Source organism: Aphelocoma coerulescens, chromosome 4 (genome assembly GCF_041296385.1).
Source record: "Aphelocoma coerulescens isolate FSJ_1873_10779 chromosome 4, UR_Acoe_1.0, whole genome shotgun sequence".
Classification (NCBI taxonomy): Eukaryota; Metazoa; Chordata; class Aves; order Passeriformes; family Corvidae; genus Aphelocoma; species Aphelocoma coerulescens.
Window position 1 is genome coordinate 34,283,947 of NC_091017.1, and position 19,449 is coordinate 34,303,395.

At 38.0% G+C, this 19,449-nt stretch overlaps 1 protein-coding gene across 1 annotated transcript in view; it reads right to left on the reverse strand.

The window, feature by feature from the left end:
• Window positions 1-19,449, reverse strand: part of DCHS2 (dachsous cadherin-related 2) — a 105,724-nt gene that overhangs the window by 9,425 nt on the left and 76,850 nt on the right. The window contains exons 10-16 of the mRNA XM_069014868.1: window positions 18,987-19,226; window positions 14,908-15,042; window positions 14,454-14,663; window positions 12,356-13,213; window positions 7,508-7,615; window positions 4,469-4,680; window positions 2,838-2,989 (exon numbers count right to left, since the gene is read on the reverse strand). Coding sequence (XP_068870969.1) covers window positions 2,838-2,989; window positions 4,469-4,680; window positions 7,508-7,615; window positions 12,356-13,213; window positions 14,454-14,663; window positions 14,908-15,042; window positions 18,987-19,226 — 1,915 coding nt within the window. The remainder of the gene's footprint in view (window positions 1-2,837; window positions 2,990-4,468; window positions 4,681-7,507; window positions 7,616-12,355; window positions 13,214-14,453; window positions 14,664-14,907; window positions 15,043-18,986; window positions 19,227-19,449) is intronic.

Here is a 19,449-nt window from a genome sequence, read left to right on the forward strand (position 1 = left end):
CCTCAATACATGCACCATTTGACAATGGCAAAGTTCCCACTGATTTTAGTGGGACCAGAATCTTACTGTCAGATTAGAAGAGTTTTAACTGTACACTTCCATTTCACACCTGCATAAGGATGGGTAGTAAATTCTGTAAACAACTTTTTGATTTCCACAAACAATGTAGCAAAGAAAACAGTAAGCAGCAACATGATAAACACGGAAAAAAGGAGGTTTGCTCTTTGTGGGAAGAGGTTTCTGAACTATAAAAAGCAAGTGTAAGCAAAGATTATTTGGAAGACTTCACCACTTCCCAGTAGGGAAGATTCCAGAAGGGATTCAAAATTAAATCTAACTCAACAGGTGGTCTTAAAATTAAAAAGGCAAAAAAAGGAAACATTGAGCTATGGTAAAGGATATACGGATCAAAGCTGAGCATCTCAATTAAATGTTTTATGTACTAACAACTGTTTTCATGTTGTACCAGGTTTTTTTGGCCTCCCTGAAGATCTTCTAAACACTTTATTTCTCCCTCTTTCTTCTAAGTAACAGTTAAAAAGTGTCAAATTGATGTCACTTCCTAAACGTTCACATGACAGAACGGAATACCAAGGCTGTAACTCAAGCTGTGCCCTGCAGCATTTCCATTCCTTAACCACACCAGCTCTGCTCTGGGTATCCTTGTGGTTTCTGATCCGACAGAATACATAACTTGAATTGCAGGCTAGTATTCAATCAGTGACCATGCATAATTCCATATAGAAAGTGTATTTTTTCTAGAATGAATATTGGTAAGGTATACATATGGAAATATTTTACTAAAAATAATCACTTTCTAAGGTTTCAGGAAAAAAACCCTCTCAAGAAAATATCTTAGCCAAGGCATTAAAAATAAGGTTCTGTCAACACTTTCATTATAAGTCCTGTTATAAGGGACTTAAAACTTCTGGGGATGAAAATGTTCAATTTAGATATATAAACAACTCCTAGCAAATTGGAAAGAACCAACGGTAACATTTTGACATCAAATAGGAAAATAGTTTTGAAAGCTTCTTTTGCTATTCACTTTTCACCTAACAATGTACAGATTAATAACTTATTTTAGAGAGAAGGAATATGAAGCTACAGATTCCTTGAACAAACTGTCAATCTGAAAGTCTAGAATTCAAACATAAATACTGAAATAAATCAGTTAAAGAGAGATGTGAGAATCATTATGCTCCCGTGTTCAACATTTCACCAACAGTAAACATCCTTCTTTTGAAGGATTTATTCCAGGTGTTCTTTTGAAGTACTAGTTACAAATAAAATGTATTATGCTATTTAAAGTACTGAAAATCAGAACTGATGTTTTCAATTCAGTGACAAACTGAAGAAAACCCCTCCAAATTAAGTGTCCCATGTATTAAGGTAAAACAAAGTCTTTTGAGGACACTATTAACAATTCAGCCTGATACTAAAAAAACTCCACATACTTTGTCAATCTTTTTGGATGGGGTTTTCTACAAGTTATTCTCATTCATAAGAATTCTTATTGGATGTTTAAAACTTTGAGGTCCCACAGGACAGGAAAACTTGCAAATATTTTAACTGATACCACAACCAGAGGAAAAAAAAAAGTAATTTCTACTGACACATACACAGAAATAATACTTTTTGTGGAGATTTCAGTACTTAAAATGGGTCTGTTACTGAATCTGCATAGTAATATTTTCTCTTCAAGGCATGATTTATTTGCTTTCTAATTCCTACTATGGCATGACCCATCAAGAAAAATTGTCATGTCTACTTGACCATATTTATTCAGAGTTTTTGAAAAACAAGAAAAAACTAATACTTAGTGCAAGACATTCTAGATGGAAACAGTTTGGAAAGCATCTTTATCACACTATTGAGTAGAAAATTTGAACTATCTGCCAATTAAAAATGAGAACATGTCCCTATTTCTTGGAATTGATTTGAGTGTTTTCACTGTGCCTTTACAGATTTATAAAGAATGTTTCCAGAGCGGGAATAGCTGCACAGTTATTAATAAACTAAAATCCAGGAACTGTCATTATTCTTATAGTGAATAATCACACTTCAATCAATAAGTGTTGTCACTGATTAAACAAGACTATATTTCTATCTCTAAATTTGGTAAGTATGCAAGAATCTATAGGACAAATGGGCAGCTCTAGTGCTGTTCTCAGTGCTGTCTGGCTTGCACTCAGGTTCTGTGCGTAATGGATATCAACAGGAAACTATGAAATATGTAACATGATGTCCTGGGTTGAAGTGTATTCTATTACCATCCTCATGAGCTGTTGAAATCAGGTGGGGCAGTGTTTCCTTGCCTCCTCCCCCCAGACTATCTTTCTGTTAATGGCCCATCATTGTCCTGCCCCATGACTCAGAGATAACTCCCTCCGGACTATCTTCTGTTAATGAGCCTAATCAACACTTGGCCTCATGACTCATTACCCTATTGTGAGATGCTCCACCCAGAGGGAGGGACCAAGCATCCCATCGTGGATATAATCTGGGACTCTGAGCACCAAAGACACTGGCTCCACTGGATTTCCAGAGGACAGGAGCTACACAGCCACCGCTGGACTTTCTGAGGAAGAGCAGACCCCTTCTACTACAGGATCACCACTTCAGAGGACTGCTACAACCACCCTGCCTAACAGGGACTCAGGTTGTATCTTGACTCTGTCAGTGTTTTCTTTTACTTTCTTTTCCTTTTCTTTAATTTCCATTAAATTGTTATTCTGACTTGGTGCCTCCCCCTGGTTTGTTTTCAAACTAGCACACATGAATATTCTCAAGCTGAACAAAAAGAATACATTTTTATGAGAACCTTCCATACAAACCTGTAAGACGAAGTGTTTTCATAATCTAGGCCTGTATTAGTTGCTAGAATTCCTCGCGTTGAATCAATTAGAAATGCTCCATTTTCATTACCAGATAAAATTGAGTATTCAGTTTCTCCATTCAGCCCACTGTCAAGGTCAGTTGCAAATACCTGTTTGTGAGCAAACCTGAGGCTTAATTAAAACCAGTGCAATGTGATTTCAGAAAGAAAACGCTTTTACTACAGTCAGGTATTTCTAATTACTTTCCTTTTGACTGCACACATTTAAATAAATCATCATCTTTGTCCCCAGCTTGAGTGTCATGCAAGGTCACAAAATCTGCTAAAAACTGCAGTGGGCTGCACATGAATGAGTAATTTGAAATTCAGCTACATAAAACATTAGGGCTGAATGTAATCATTTTACTATTAGGTTGCATTAGAATGCTCTCCCTTTTGAGCACATAAAAATGCACTTACTCAGTAGTACAGGACTGACCTTTAAAGTATCGCTGCTATACAGACAAAGGATAAAATAATTGAACTATTAAGCTTTCAGAGCTATCATGGAATAGTTCATTAATTACCTTTTTAAAATACCAACCAGAAAATGTAAAAAGGGCAGAGGCAATCTGTAAAGATTTGCCAACAGAATAAATAACATTTGTCAGCAGTGAACAGGTTTCTCAAAAACTCCTCTTACTCTTTGAAGAGTTGTCTTTGTATTTTTTTGGTTGCTGAACAAGGATTATAATGAGTCCAGGATCCAAAACATAGCAGAGGCAACCAGTCAGATTGAATAAAGGAAACCTAATATAATGTATTCTGTCATAAAATTTTGATTACACATCTGGCTTGACTGCCTTTTGATTTTTCTCCATTCCTGGACATATGTTTCTCTAAATACAATGTCCATCAGTTTCTAATCACTTTGCCCTGGAGGCATTTGTAGCTTTTCATTTATTTATTCTCTAGAGAAGGAATATCTTTAGTACCTAACATGACCCTCACCGTGACCTGACTTGCAATGCAAGAATATGTACTGAGGAAATTATGTGTTCTTCTAGTCCAACTGATGTCTTCTTTTGCTCTAGCATGGCCAGCTGGAAACATTTTGGGAGAATAGATCCATTCAGAGGAAGAAGTGTTTGCACATTTAAATTAAGACAAGCTGTTCTTTAGGCATCAGATTTTAAATTGAACACTTGGGTTTGACTCTACCAGTCTGATGAGTAGAAAGTATTCTTTTTATTGCTACAGTCCTTTCAGCAGAGGCATTAAGACCCAGCTTATATTGTAACCAGAACCACAGACTTGAATAGTATTTTTCAATTGCTTGAAGGTAAAAATGGAATTTTTTTAAAAAAAGAGAATTTAAATTCTAGGTGCATAATTATCAAGACGATACAGAATTCTCTTTCAACTTAACAGACCCAAATGAATGACCTGATCTGAAATGTGGCCTAGAAAAAAAAAATCATTTAATATTTTAGATATCCAAGCAAAGTAGTAGCAACACCGAGAACCCCACTCTCAGTTTTCAAGACAGAGAGGTCCAGAACAGACCTAACCAGATTACAGTGATGAACAAATCAGCCAAACAACTTCTTAACTACAGCACTGTGCTTGGGGAGATATACTTCCACTTACCTGTATGATGTCTGTTTTAGGACTCTGGCCTTCCCATACCGATGCTTTGTAATAGCTTTGCTCAAATTTAGGTACATTGTCATTCACATCTTGAATCAAAACTGTCACCCCACAGAACGCTGAATTGAAGCTATTTTCAGCCACAACTGTAAGATGTATTTTACACTTAACTTCATAATCAAGGTACTTTGGCTCTTTTACTGTGATTGTACCTGGTTTATTACAAGGAAAAAAAAAAAAATCTCAAGATGTGACACGCTCATTCAGGAAAAAATGTGTACAAATGCAGTTATGAAACTCCTAACATATATGGTCACTTCCATTGAACACATGACAGAATTCCAGCAAGCTCTCCATTGTGTCCTTTTTTTACTTACCATCACCTGAACATGCTAGTCACTGAACAAATATTGGATAGCTAAATTTTCAGCAACCACCATGCTGACAATTTCCTAAAATGAAGCCAATTTACTAGCAGAGGGATAGAGACAAAGTGTCTGCATGAGGTGTCCTCCTTGGCACGACAGCAAGACAGCCATGTCAGAAGAGACTCTCATCCCTCATCTGAGAGTGGCTGCATCTTCCCCTCCATCAAAATGCACATCAGGCAACAGCTGTATCAATTTCTGTATCTGACTGACAGGTGAAACACTGACTCCTTCTGATGCAGTGAGGCCCCTTCCCCATAGCTGTTATTCTACCAAAAAAAAATAAGTAATGAGACTTATTGAGACAGCAAGCACAACTGGACATCTCCACATGAAAAGCAAAATGTCCTTGGAAATCCATAGTCATTGTTTCAATGTTCTAGGAACATACTCATAATCCTCCATTACATCTAAGCATAAGACATACTTAATTTGTATATTAATTTTCATTAGAATTCAAATTCAGTATTGCATGGACTTTTCAGTAATTATGTCATGAATACTGTTACCCCAAACTTGAGATATCATAAGAACACATCAACTGTGGCACTCCAAACTAGTGCTTTTTATTTTTTATTTTCTAGGATAAGCAAACATTAACTATTGTTTATGGACCTGCGTCTCGAACATAAAGATTTCAAAGGTGTTTATTTTCAGCACAACACTTAAAAATTAGCACATTCTGTTTACAGAGAAAAGAAAGCTGACAGTGGCAGAAGGAATACACTTCCAGATGACAGGGAGCAAACTGAAAGACTGTAGTGTAGAGTGAAACAAATAATCAAATTTGAGGTACACCACCAAGGAGGAACATGTGAAAGAGCCAGAGTTGCTCATTCTAGAGGAGTGCACATGAAGAAGAAACAGGGTAACAGTCTTCAAATATGTAAATAATGGGGGGGTGGGGGGGCTGCCTTTGTCTTATGCCTACTCTTACTAGATTAAGAAGTAATAAGTTTAAAACATTTCAACAAACATTCAGATAAATAGGAATAAAAAACTTTCCAACTGCCAAGACTTTTGCAGACTTCTGAGAGGGTTTGCAGAATCACTGTCCCTGGTGGTTTTTAAGAACAGTACAAATTTCTGTCAGGTTTCAGCACAACTGAGTCCCCTTCTGCATCAGAGCACAGACTAGTTCATGTCTTTGAGTCACCTCCTACTCTACTTTCCATGATTCTACAGTATAATAAAAAATTAAAGTTGTAGAAAGTCTTCAAAGTGTGGTTAATTAACATCAGTGCTTGAAAAGACAAGGAGAGCAGATCTTTGGCTGTTCAGAACATGTATTACAGTCAAGACATTGGTACAGCTCAAAATACTTCCGCTGTAGAAGCAACGGGTGGAGAATTACTGGTATCAAAATTATGCTAATGTAAGAGCTGCTCTTAAAAGTCCTTAAAGGCTGAACTTCAATTAATGTTTTCTAAGAAAGAAGAAAGGCTGCAGAGGAAAGGAAACAGAAGAAACCACAATGGATCAAATGTCTTGAAAGAAAACTTGTGACATATTCACTGCTATAGAAATTCCAGTCCTGTTTGTGAAGAGAGTGATTATGAGACTCTTCAAAGCATCATGTAACCATTTTTTCAGCCTAGCTTGATAAAAAAAAGAAAATACCCCTTGATTTTTCTTTTTTTTCTTTGTTTTGAAAGTGATATTGGGGAAGATTCACTTCTTCAGCAAAAATCTTGTCTGGGTCTAAAATGTTTTTTAAGACTAATCTCTCTTGTTTTATTTCAGTGAAATAAGAAGGACTTGAAAATCACAAGTATGCACTTCAAGTGCCCTCATCCAAAAAAATTATTCTAAGTGTCCATCAGCATCAACCATGATAGCTTTACAGTGGTGTGCCTTTTTATGCCTGGAAACATCAGGATAATCAGAGGTTAAAGCCTTCAGAAACTCAGGGAGAAAGCTATTTGTTAAGGGTACAAACTATTTATGCTGTTTCTGAGGAAAACTGCTTACACTGTCTATATGCCATCCCAGAAACAGAGACTACAGCTATTCAGAAGACAAACTTATTACAGATGTTTAAGAACTGAGAGGTAACCAGAGTACTGTGCTCTCTTATGTGCCTTAGAGGAGAACATGGGGAACACGCCACACTCCTGGCACCTGGAATTCCTGACTGAAGAGCAGGTGAAAGCAGACCTGCTGCAGAACACAAATACAATCACAAAAAAATAACCAGACTTACAAACGCGTCGAGGTTTGCCTGAAGCAAAGAGCATTAAAATCAACACGAGTCTGATGCGTCTACATTAGAAGTGTTTTGAAGGATTTTGTTTACTGAGTTTTTGGGAAACTTTACAATGAGAAACAAGATGGCATCTCAGCTTGGATCACAAAGCAGTAGTTTATTAACTCCCAGCACCTGGTGATCAATAGTAACTCAGGACTGGGTGTTTTAAACAGGTATGCTGGTGTCCAATTTCTTTTTACATCAAGTTTACAACACTGCCTAGATTTACTAATGACCTGTTCAATGTAACAGAATTATTACTAGGGAGTACTTTTAAGATATCTAGCCCTTGTTCTTGTGGAAGGAACTTGCTAATGCTCTAAAGTACACCCAGACACTTGAAAAAAAATTGTAAAAATGTACCTGTAATGGGGTGTATGGAGAACATTTCCTGGCCACTGAAGATGCTGTATTTTATGTCTTCTCCTGTAAGTTTGTGTTCATAAGCTTCTACTGTTAGAAGTGATGTACCTATAGAAGCAATAAGACATTTTCATCGTGTCCACCCTAGAAGGTTTTGTTCTAATTTTATAGTACTGGTATTAATAGCAGATGCACAACTATGTTCTAGGTTAGGTGCTTATTCATTAGTTTAGTAGACAATAAAAATAATTCTCCATGATTTTTCTTGTATTACAAATTCATAGGCAAAGCACTGTTTATCCCTCTTTGCTCAGTAAACTACACATCTGATTACAACTCTACCTGCCTAAATAAAATTATGACATTAAACTTTTCCTAATTGCAAACTGACATGAATCAATGGATCTCTCTCTTACCTGTAGTCATATCTAATTTTTTTTTTTTTGGTGCATCATGTTACCCATGAATGACCAGAAACAGTTTCTTTTTTCTCCATTTATCAGGATTCAATTTGGGGTTTTGAGCAATACCTTAAATGAAATATCCTTCAGAATTTTAATTAGCCACCTTTTGACAAAGGGAATGAAAAGATGAAACTGTGTGCATAGCTATGTGTCAATTCATATAGAACCCAGATTCCATGAAAAAACCAGTAATTTAATATAGAATGCAAGTGACATGAAATAAAAATCCTGTTTGGAATACAATAAGAGGGAAAATGTGGAACTCAATAAATTATCCTGCTCAGAATCATCACATTCAACAAAAGTGTAGCAAGTTTAAAAGGCATTATCAAAACATCCAAATAATTGTTCTTTTCAAGTGACTTAGGAAATTGTCTAGCATACATGGCAATTGATTTTAATAGTTTTAATTATTTCATTAAATTGTAATTGATTCCATGCAGCTGTGGTGGAATGAGGCAACCTGAGCTCTTACGAACAGCATTAGCGACAACTAGCTGTTTTATTGTATCACAAAGGGCATACTGCTCATACTCAGTGTCCTGGATGTCAGAGGAAAATATTTTAGTATAAAAAATGAGAGGAAACATTGCTACTACCATAATCTGATACCTTTTTTATTTTAGCAGTAACATACTATTTTTTAAAAACCAGAATTTTTCTGTTAAGGGTTTACTATTTGCTCCCAAAATCTGTCTGTCAAAAACAAAAGGTGCCAATTTTGACATGCAATTTTCTGTACTTGTCGATATACTTGTAAGGTATTTACTAGAAAAGCTCTGGAATCAACATCCATCTGTCCAATATGTAAAGACAGATACATGAATGCTGACCTAGGGTTTTTTAGGAACTAAAATAAGGGGCTGTATGTTGAATTTCCGTTGTCAAGCAACTTTGATTTGCTACAGAAAACTGCAAGGGCAACCATTCACAGCATCCTCAGAGGAGAGTTAAAGATAAGAAAAAAAGCAAGGTCTGAAGAATATCCTATTTATCTTTAACGCTGTCTGCAGTCTTTTTGTTTATTTTCTTGTGTCTTTAAGAAGAAAAACTACCAGAAATAAAGGAAGCAGCAGCAGTTCTACTTGAATCCTTATTTTTTAGAGGTTGATTAATAAACTGTTGTTCTGGGTCCTCATATCCCAATCCTTTAAGCTCCACATTTTTCACAGATAGAATTGTTTACAGCTTCTTTTTGGCAGAGATCAAATCTCTTGTGTTCTGATACCTTTCACGGAAAACTATTCCTCCAAACAGTGAATTTTTACAGTTCATTTTCTAAAGAATATGACCAAACTCTGAGATCTGTTGTGATATAAACTGGCCCTACACAAATAAAGAGCAACAGAAAATATCCATCTCTGGAACTCGCCATTTCAATCATTTGTGATTCAGACATTGCCTCAAGCAGAGGTCACATTGTGTAGCTCTTAACAGAGGGAAAAATCAGGGAAAGGGAGCTTTCTGCCTGCAAACCACATTGAGGCTGAGATCAACACTGATGATAGAGCAAGGCAGCAGGGAGATCAGGTTCCAAACAGAAAGCAGTCAGATTGCCTTGAAATGCTAGGCAATTGACCTCTGAATTAGTTAAAAATATTGAAAGACATGAAGAGTGATGTAATATGTGTAAATTTAGGGGTGTTTTCAGTTTAATCGCAGACAGTCCAATTGCATTGGAAGTATCTCAAACTGTTTTATACAGCCTAGATCCCAACATTATGCCTGCAGACTCAAAACCAAAACATGGCAGTGTGAACAGCATTTGCTACCTGGACAAATCAGCTCCAAAACATTTGCTGAATTCTGTGTTAGGGCATCCATGTTTTATGTATGGGGTTTTTTATACAGATGTCCTAACACCAGCACCGCACTGAGCTACTTTATCACTGTATCGTTGTTTTTCTTCTCTCTTCAGTACTCATTATAATAGTCTCTTTTCCCCATCCTTTGCCATCTAACCTGTGTTCATCCCTGCCATTATTTCTTCAGACCTCTTAATTGCCACGAAAGGAAAAGCTGAACAGGGAGATAATGATTCAAGAACCGTCTGGACACAATCCTGTGCCATGTGCTCTGGGATGACTCTGCTTGAGCAGGGAGGTGGGACCAGATGACCCACTGTGGTCACTTCCAATCTGACCCATTCTCTAGTTCTGTGACTTAAAGAATAAGGGGTTACATATTTGATATCTAATAGGAAAAAAAACACAGAGGAGTCAAGAAGTTATACTGATGAATCTGTCTCCATGGAACTGCTATGCAAACAACCATTCAACTGGAAGTTTGGTGAATAATAAAGGTTTCTTACCCTCTGAAGGGCACAGTCACTTGATTATTTATTGACTAGCTTCTACGTGCCTGTTGTAATACAGTTTATAATATTTAAAGACACTAAATATTCAATATTAAACAAAAAAGAATAGAAAAATGGGGTTTTCTGAAGGTTATTAAACTTGGAGGTCAAACACTTAAAGAAAATGTGACCACAAGGACCAGTTCCCAAGGCACTTACCCATTTGATGGGTTTAGACTAAATTAAAACTAAGGACCCTTGGCTTTGGTTTTTGTAGTTTATATTATTCACATTTTTTATTCTTTTTAAAATAAACATAGCATTTTTCTCCTCCATCAGTTGAGGCAGAAATAAAATTATGAAGAAAAGCCACATTTATTAATTCCAGTTCTACAAATAATCAGTATGTAATGTAAATCTTCCTTGGGCTGAATACACTGGAACCATTCACATTTGTAGGGGTCCCAGGATCACATCTACCCTGAAAGCTAACTTCTATGAGAGTTTTAATTACAATCATGCTTTTCTTCCCCACTGAAATGTAAAATATTTGATATTTATGTATGCTCATGAAAAAAGGAAAATAGTATAAACAGAGATAAACAGTATTAGTATTTAGTAAAATCTCTTATATTCTGAAAAGAATTTGATCTTCTTAGCAAATAGAAGTATTATTAAACACAAACTAACATTTTGTGATCAAACCCTCCTGTTTATCTTGAAGCTTTGCTAAATTTCCTTTAATCAAAACAACTTAAATTGAAGCTTAATTATATTTCCATAGACTGAATAGGAGAACACAATGGCATTCTGATACCATGGTTCCTCGGGGCATTTCTGTAATTTCTGGCTGGCTTTTATAGCCTGACCCAGGAACACATCTACAGTTAAAAAAAAAAATCTTGGATCAGAGCAGTTTACCTATTGCCATAAAGCTCTGATCTTTATTTTCTTTCGTTAAATGTAACAACTTGAAAATTTGGCTTGTAGTCCCAAACAAGCACAGAGGAAGGAATGGCTGAGTAACCACAGCAGTAATTACTGCAACAGCCATCTTCACCCTTCATTCTCTCTTCTGTTTGCAATCATCCAAGAATATTGATTGGTTTTCCAAAATTACTAACACATTTCTTATTTAACTGATTCATAATCCAATATACAGGCTGTTACTCAAGATCTATGAATTCACTAGTCTCACAAAACCCTTAGGATATAAAGAATGCTCCTTTTGTTTTACTGAGGGAAATTGGAATTATAAAGAGGATAAACTACTTGTTCAAGGTGAACCTCATGAGCTGTTTGAATTGAGAATATAGTGCACTTCGGATCTTTAAATAATCTGGACGACTGTATGGTGAGATTTGTGGACAGAAACATGTGAAAGGCACTCCTTTCTGCCCGTCATTCGGACAAAACCAATCCCTGATGCAAGAGAATATACCACATCTAACTGGCTGGAGGGATAACTACTAACGTTCTGTGAGTGATAAAAAGTAGAGCAGTAATTCTCATCAATATCCAGAACAAATCCAAATAAATCTGTAAGTGCCTGGAGCTGGTTTGTCTGTAGGTGGCATTCCACAGTGCAGGCTCTACCTAGAGAGACACTGTAGAAGCCTGTTCAAGTGACAGTGTACCAACAGCCTCTGAACTTCTCTACCCTATTCTACCCCCCTTTCTCCTTCTTCTGCAGAGTCCAAAACTTCACTAAGGTATTCCTGAAAGCTGCTACAGTTTGTGAAGGGAACTGTGAAAACAAGAAATGCCAATTTGCAGCTGGTTCCCAACACTCACCTCATCTGAGCTTGTGTGCACTGCGCAGTGAAACAACAAGTAAATGCTGTCCACCCATCATTAAAGCCATTTAGCTAAATGAATGAACCCACTGATGATCAGGCAATGCCTTCTCCATTGCATCTTTTTTCATGCTGGTGCACTGGAAACGGGCAAACGGGTATTAGCTACATCCACGTTAACTTTTCCCTGCTGCTGCATAGAACAGAAAGGTTTCCCTATACTGTTTGTTACAATTACCATTCCAAAATGAGGGGAGATTGGCAACTCCAAGAAGAGGGATTTCATGCCCACCTGCTGCACTGTTCTCAGGCACACTTGCTTCATACAGGCTGTGGCTGAATGAGATGTCCTCCTCTTGTTCTTCTGTAAAGATAATGACCATAGCTGTGGCTGTTCGAGGTGAGATGCCTTGATCTGAAGCTGTCACAAGCAGCTGCGTACTGAAGTCCTTGGAAGCCAAGGGCTCCCGGAGAATGATGTCACCTGTCTTCGCATCAATCTGAAATACAGGTTCTGCTAGCATCAAATTAAAAACAATAGCTCCATTTGATCCCAGATCCACATCCTCTGCTCTCACAGTGGCTACTGTCTCATTCACAGCAGTTTCAGCAGGCACAAAGGCCTTGATAGGACTCTGCAAAAAAACAGGATCGTTGTCATTGACATCATCAATGTGCACCACAACACTGACAGTGGTGCTCCTTGGAAAATGGGTGCTACAGTCACTTGCTACAGCCCTAAATGTGTACTGGGACTTGGTTTCCCGGTCCAGTGCCTTTGTAGAAATGATGGATCCCGTGACACTGTCGATAGCAAATGCTCCGTAGGTGTCGTCAATGAGGGAGTACATCACTTCACCATTCAGGCCGTCGTCTTCGTCAGAAGCAGAGAGGTCCAGGATGGCTGAGCCTTCCTCCACGTCTTCTGTCACAGAGATTTGATACTGGGTCTTTGCAAACAACGGGCTGTGGTCATTTTCATCCAAGACTGTTAGATAGAGCTGTGCAGTGGAGCTTCTTGAGGGACTGCCTAGGTCATGGCACTCAATTACAAGAGTGAAATTGCTGATGTCTTCTCTGTCTAAGCTACGAGTGACCAGCAATTTGCCTGACGTGTTATTTAGTGTGAAGTATTCTCCAACATTTCCACCTTTCAAACACATAAGAAATGAAATGATCACAAACAAGTACTCTTTAAAAAAGAAGCCCTTGTGAATGCTCTATGCTAATTGCAATACCAAGGTCCAATTGCTCATACAGCTGGTGTGCTCATGTGCCTTTCACATATTTTATTTCTCACACAAATTAAAACCTGTATTTCATTTAAATCGGTGGGTGGCAATGAAAGCAAATGCAGAATGTCATATCAATTTACAGACTGGCTATTTGGCCACATGCATATCTTTTTTCCCAAACCAACCCATTTTATAAAAGCTCATGCAGCTATGCTGCTGCATGAAGTGACCTCTTCCCAGCCTTAGTTACAAATTCCAGAAATCCATAAAGCATTGCTGACAATTGTAATTGCTGGCTCCTTGTTCTCTTCTAAGAACCTATCTCTTGGAATTCAAGAGTTGTGCAAGGTCTCGATTTGGGAGCAGTGGGAATAAATATGAAGCAGTCAACTGAAAAGTCATCATTTTCAGTAACAGTGAATAGCATACATACTTTATAGCATGTATAAAGACCAAAGGTAATTAAATTATGTCATAGAAGATCATGACATTAAAACCAAGAAAACAAAGAAATTCATAACTGTTACTTCAAAGAAAAACATGTTGGTTTTTACCACACTAGCTCTCTGCCTACGTTTGAGCTATTGCTGAGAGCCACAAACCAAACTAAGCACAGCAAACTTGTATTTTTCCAAAGACATTACAGGAGGCTTTGAACAGCTGTGGAGTGTACACTGGCATAGTGGACACAGGGAGAGTTTGACAAGACAGAAGCTAAGTATGACATTACTAATGGCTGGGTGAAAGAAGCTCTCATGAAATAAAATTTAATAAATGGCATTAAATAAATAAAATTCAATTAATTCTAGCACTTATTTTCAAGGGCATATTTACATTCAGGCTTCTACAACTACAACAAAAAAGGACAAATTTATGCCTTCATGATTAATGGCTCCTTCCAGCATTTAATATTTTTTTTGTTTTTCTCTTCTGCACTATTTCAAATCCAGAAAGCAGAATGAAAGTATGCCTGAGAAGTGCTTATTAGTGCTGACAAAAGGGCGAAAGATCTCTTTGCTTTTCCACATAAAAGAAGCATGTGGACAAGATGAGAGCTAGGGAGGCCTGGTAAAGTCAAGACTAGTCTAAAACTTGGATGCTGCTGTTTATTTACCCCCTGATTTATCCCAACAAAAATGATGGAATGTAACTTACCAATTATTTTGTATCTTAGAGCTCCATTATAGCCAGCATCCATATCTGTAGCCCGGATAATGTAAACAACAGAAGGCTCTTGGTTCTCTGGAATGAAGATCTCAGAGGGAGGAAGAAGAAATGTGGGAGAGTGATCATTTTCATCCAGCACTGTGCAGATTACTGTCACTGTGCTTGACAGCGACGGGGTTCCACTGTCCCGAACCAAAACTAAGATCAATAAAAAGAAAGCAAATTTCATTCAATGGTTGTGGGTGCAACAACGGATGTTCCTTAATAATATCAGAGTAGGAGATTTATTTGTGCTATGCAAAAAGCATATGCCCTTCTGTACTGGAAAATTTTACCACTCGCATCTAATTCAGAAAGCATGAAAAAAGTAACGCTGATAGTAACACCACACTCATTCTCACTTCCCACTCTAGAGGCATTCATAGATATTTCACACTGCTACCTTTAATACTGAAAACCTCCTGGGTTTCCCTGTCCAGTGATGCAGCTGTTATGAGTTCTCCACTGGTCGAGTTCATCTTGAATTTCTCATAACCAGCTCCTGGTAAGATTTCATACTGAAGCAAGGAATTCAGTCCTTTAAAACAGAATGGAAGTCTTAGTAAAACACAGCAAGTCTCCTCACATTCAGGTCTACTTATTTGTCTCTTTCCTCTCCCTCCAAGTTTTTCTGAATTACAATTCCATACAGCTCCTGATCAGACCTACCATTTGCATGTAGTACAGTGATATTAGCCTTCCCATCTTTCTCTAGGAAATAGGCTAAAACCACACAGGCTTTTAGAAGCCTTTCTTTCAAAGTTGCCCACCTTAGCTGAACAGGCAATGAGACTCAACTTTCTCACCTATTATGGTTATAAGATAATTTCTTTCATATTTCTTCTAGTTTCAACATCCTCCCAAGGAAAGTATAATGTCATCTCCATCACAAATATATTATTACCTTCAATGAGTTTAATCCTACTTTATACCTGCAGGGTTGGACTATTGTGCCCTTTTATTTTTTTGAAAATTTTCATAAGTTTCATTCAACCATTCTGTGTTTTTCCCACCAAGAAATTAGTCCTTTAATAGGGTAGGGACAGTTGGCACACCTGAAAAATTATGTGACACTTCTAGTCATACAAAAACTTCTATTCAATGTCAAACACTGCCTGCCTGTTCTCATCTGCTGCAGTCAAGCACAGGACAATCTGCACTGGAGTTGATGGAGAAACACCCATGTGAGAGCAGAAACAGAGCCAACAGTTTTTAACATCTTTGACTTCATTTGCCTTTGAATAGCTTTGTTAAGTGGTTGACAGTGCTACTGAAATTTGATTAAGAGAATTACTACTGTAAAAGTATTTGCACCTAAGTCAAGGGAGGGACATATTCATACAATACTCAGCAGGAGGAAAAATGAGTTACAGAAATCCTTTCAGCCTTACAGAGGAAGGAAGAAAAACCACATCAGTGAGGACAATCAAGATGAATGTCTTCAAAGCCTCAGGTTACTAACATATATTTATCTGATCTGCCCATATTAGGTACCATTCAACTACATTTTAAAAGACATTCACAGTTCTGCCTGCATTTATCTATCCTTAATCACCAATATGCTCCAGATGGAAAAAAAGAGACATGAAGCTGCAGGTCTGATACTAACTATTAGCTCCTCGCCTCCTGCAACTGAACTGCTTCAACCCAGTTCCTTCTCTAGCAGATTCCACCATGGACATTACACACAGCCAGTGCTGAATAACCAAGGGTGCCATCCAAGTTAGCTATTCACACAATGCTGAAGTTAAAACTTTTAACTCTTAAAGGACACAGATTACGTGAGAGCTTAATTACATTTATTTACCAAGCATTTACTGCCTCCTTTCCCATATCCAACTGCTAGGAGTGTAAAGAAGCATTAGGAAAAAGCTGCACACCCTGCCCAGGAGAGGAGCGTGATGACTACACATTCACACATCACAGCACAGCAGCTAGCTAGCATATTTGCACTCAATCCAGCCTGCTGGTTAATTATTCAGTAGCACTGGTCACATTTTAGGGGTTGAAATTACAAACTGAAATAAAAAATGTCCCCCCTGCCCCAAATCCAGACTCAAGTCCCATCCTTATAGGGCTTTACAATAATGTCTAATGAATGGCAGTAAGCCCTGTCTCGTAACTCTAAGTCAGTGGTTCCTATTAACCTTTTGAGATTTTTCTCCTAAGGCTCCAGACATGACTATTGAACCACAGAGGTGCACATCAGCTTAAAAGCAGACTTTGCCAAATGCTAGTTTAGTTCTGCAAAGACCTACCTCAAGAAAAAACCCTGACCTATCTTAAATATGCTGCTGGTATCTTTGCTTTCCCATATGTATTTTTCCACATTAACATTTTTTACACTTGCATTTAGTGATGTTGAGCTGTCAGATGTCAGCTGGGTGGGGGGGTGAGGGCATGGAGGGCTACCAAAAGGCTCCCAAAGTCAGGCAACATAGAGATACAGAAAGTGCAAGTCTCATAATGTGCAGGAGGGAGGTAGCTGAACAAGATGTTTCAGGGATATTCATGTGAAAGAAAACCGTTTCAAAGTCAGAAATGTTACTTGTGACTTCCCCTCAGAACGATCCCCTTCCCGTCACAGAGAATGAAGCAGAAAGGAAAATAAAAGGTTGATAATGACTGGTTCCTCCCAGTGGTCACTCAGGGAACATATGAAGTGAACAAAAATATGTGATTGGAGAGAGCCCTCCTCTGAGACTATGCAAATATCACTGGGATGTGAACTGCAATTTAGAGTGTGTAAAAATAAATATATGATGTAAAAAAAAAAAAAAGAACACCATGACAGGAGTCATCTTATTTAAAAATTGTGTTCCAAAAACGTAAGAAAAGTGAGTAGAATTATATTTACATGACTCCTATATAAATCAAATTTTTCTTACATAATGAACATCACTTCAATGTTAATTTGAAACAATACAGTTACACATCCATGACATGGGGCCAAATCATGCAAATGCGAGAAAAAGACCCAACAGAAGGACTGTGGTTACTGGAAAATGCACTTTAAAAAAATGGCAGGAAGGAACCGTCAGCCACAACAGTGCTCCAGCCCAAAGTGTCTGAACAGGCAGGCGCACGCTGTGCCACCCAGTGCACTTGGAATGCCCTTCCTCTCCACCCTGCCAAGCCACCCCAACTGCCTCCCACTAACTGCTCTGGAAATTTCATTTCTGCTGTATTTCCCACAAGATGTGAAAAATTACAAGGGATGGAAAAGAAGGGAGAAGAATTCAAGCAAATTCTCACTGTTTTCTCCTCTATCTTGCAAACCTTTCTTCAAGTATCACCTTTTTTAAATATTGTGATCCACAAAAGAAAGAAAATACTTGGAAGAGTGAGATACAGAGGCAGGCTGCAGTGCAGCTCAGCTGTTATGAAGATCGTAACAGACAGGGATACCCACCCATTCCTAATTTCTAAATACTTACATACTTTTGGGGAAATGCCTTTTCTATATAACACCTCTACTGAGCTCACAACAGCCTTTTGTAATCACTATGTGCTCTACATTAAAATTACAAATCTTACTAATACAGAAGATTATTTTGCTAACAAGCTCCATTATCTACTTTAGGATAGCTCAGTCTTACACAATTTTAAAGGAAGTACAGAAAGTGAACCCACAGTAAAAAGGAAGTCATTCACAGAGTTGAGACTACCTTTGGGCCGAACACAGCAGTATTGTAATATTTACCTCTCTTTCCAGGCTTTATCATTTATCACACAGACCCTATATAACTGCTCCAGCACATGGACTACCTGTAACATCATATGCTATACATTTCAGACAGTTCAAAAGAGCAGGTAGTTGAAGAACTGGAGGGAAGTTTTTGTTGCTTAGCAGACTCAGGTTTAGTCCTCATATGTGATTCACTGAGGAGATGAACCATACCCACATCCTATTAATGCATTCTGTGTATTTTTGAAAAGCAATGCATTAGCATTCTTTAGCATGTAAAGTCCTATTTAAAATGAGGAGCAGCTTTCACAATCCCTTCACAGCTCAACCAGCTGGAAAATCTTGGATGACAGTGCCCCTCTCTGGTCAGAAAAGATGAGTACATATTTGCCAGTTCTGTTACAAAACCAGGACTCTTGACTAGTGAACTACTTTATCCAAAACACTCTGAGCAAGGAAGTGTTCAGATATTAACTTTGAGTTGAATACTGTTTGCTGATTTATAACCGGCACACCTTGGCTTTCTTCACATGAAAGCTACAATATGCTGTGTCACACAAGCACACATTTTACATTTAATATACCCGTCAGAGCTGAAGCTACCCAAGAGAGTAAGTCAGAATACCTCCAAGCCCCGATTGAAGATTGAGAGTCTAAATCAAAACCCATATTTTGAAACTCAAAAGTCAGACATTACCTTGGGAAAAGCACAAGAGCTGTACACGCAAGGCAGCAAGATCGAATTGGTCTATTATGGTCCAGAAGTAAATTACAAGCATAAGGACACAAATTACCTGCATCTCGGTCCACAGCCTCCACTTTTATGACAAACTCCCCTGGATCTTGGTTTTCATGAACTGCAGTCTTGTAAAGTTGCTTCAGAAACACTGGGGTCTCATCATTCACATCAAGAACAATGATGGTTAGAACTTGTGTGGCAGAGAGAGCTGGGCTGCCGTCATCAAGAGCCATGACTGTCAAACTGTAGCGCTCCTGAACCTCATGGTCTAGAAGGTGGGCTGTAGTTAAGAGTCCTAATTTAAAGAAAAAGGGTCTTAAAAAAGTATTCTGGTCCAGGTTAGGATCCTAGTTGTTCCAGCACTCACAGCTTCAGTGTAGCATCACTGTGCCACTGATGCAAGGCTTCTGGACTTTGCAGTCCTGCGATTCCCTGGCCCAGAAATACTGCCTTTGGCATCCAGAGAAATTGGGATTAATGAAAAATTCAAGTGAAGTTCAGTGATTTCTTCTTATTTA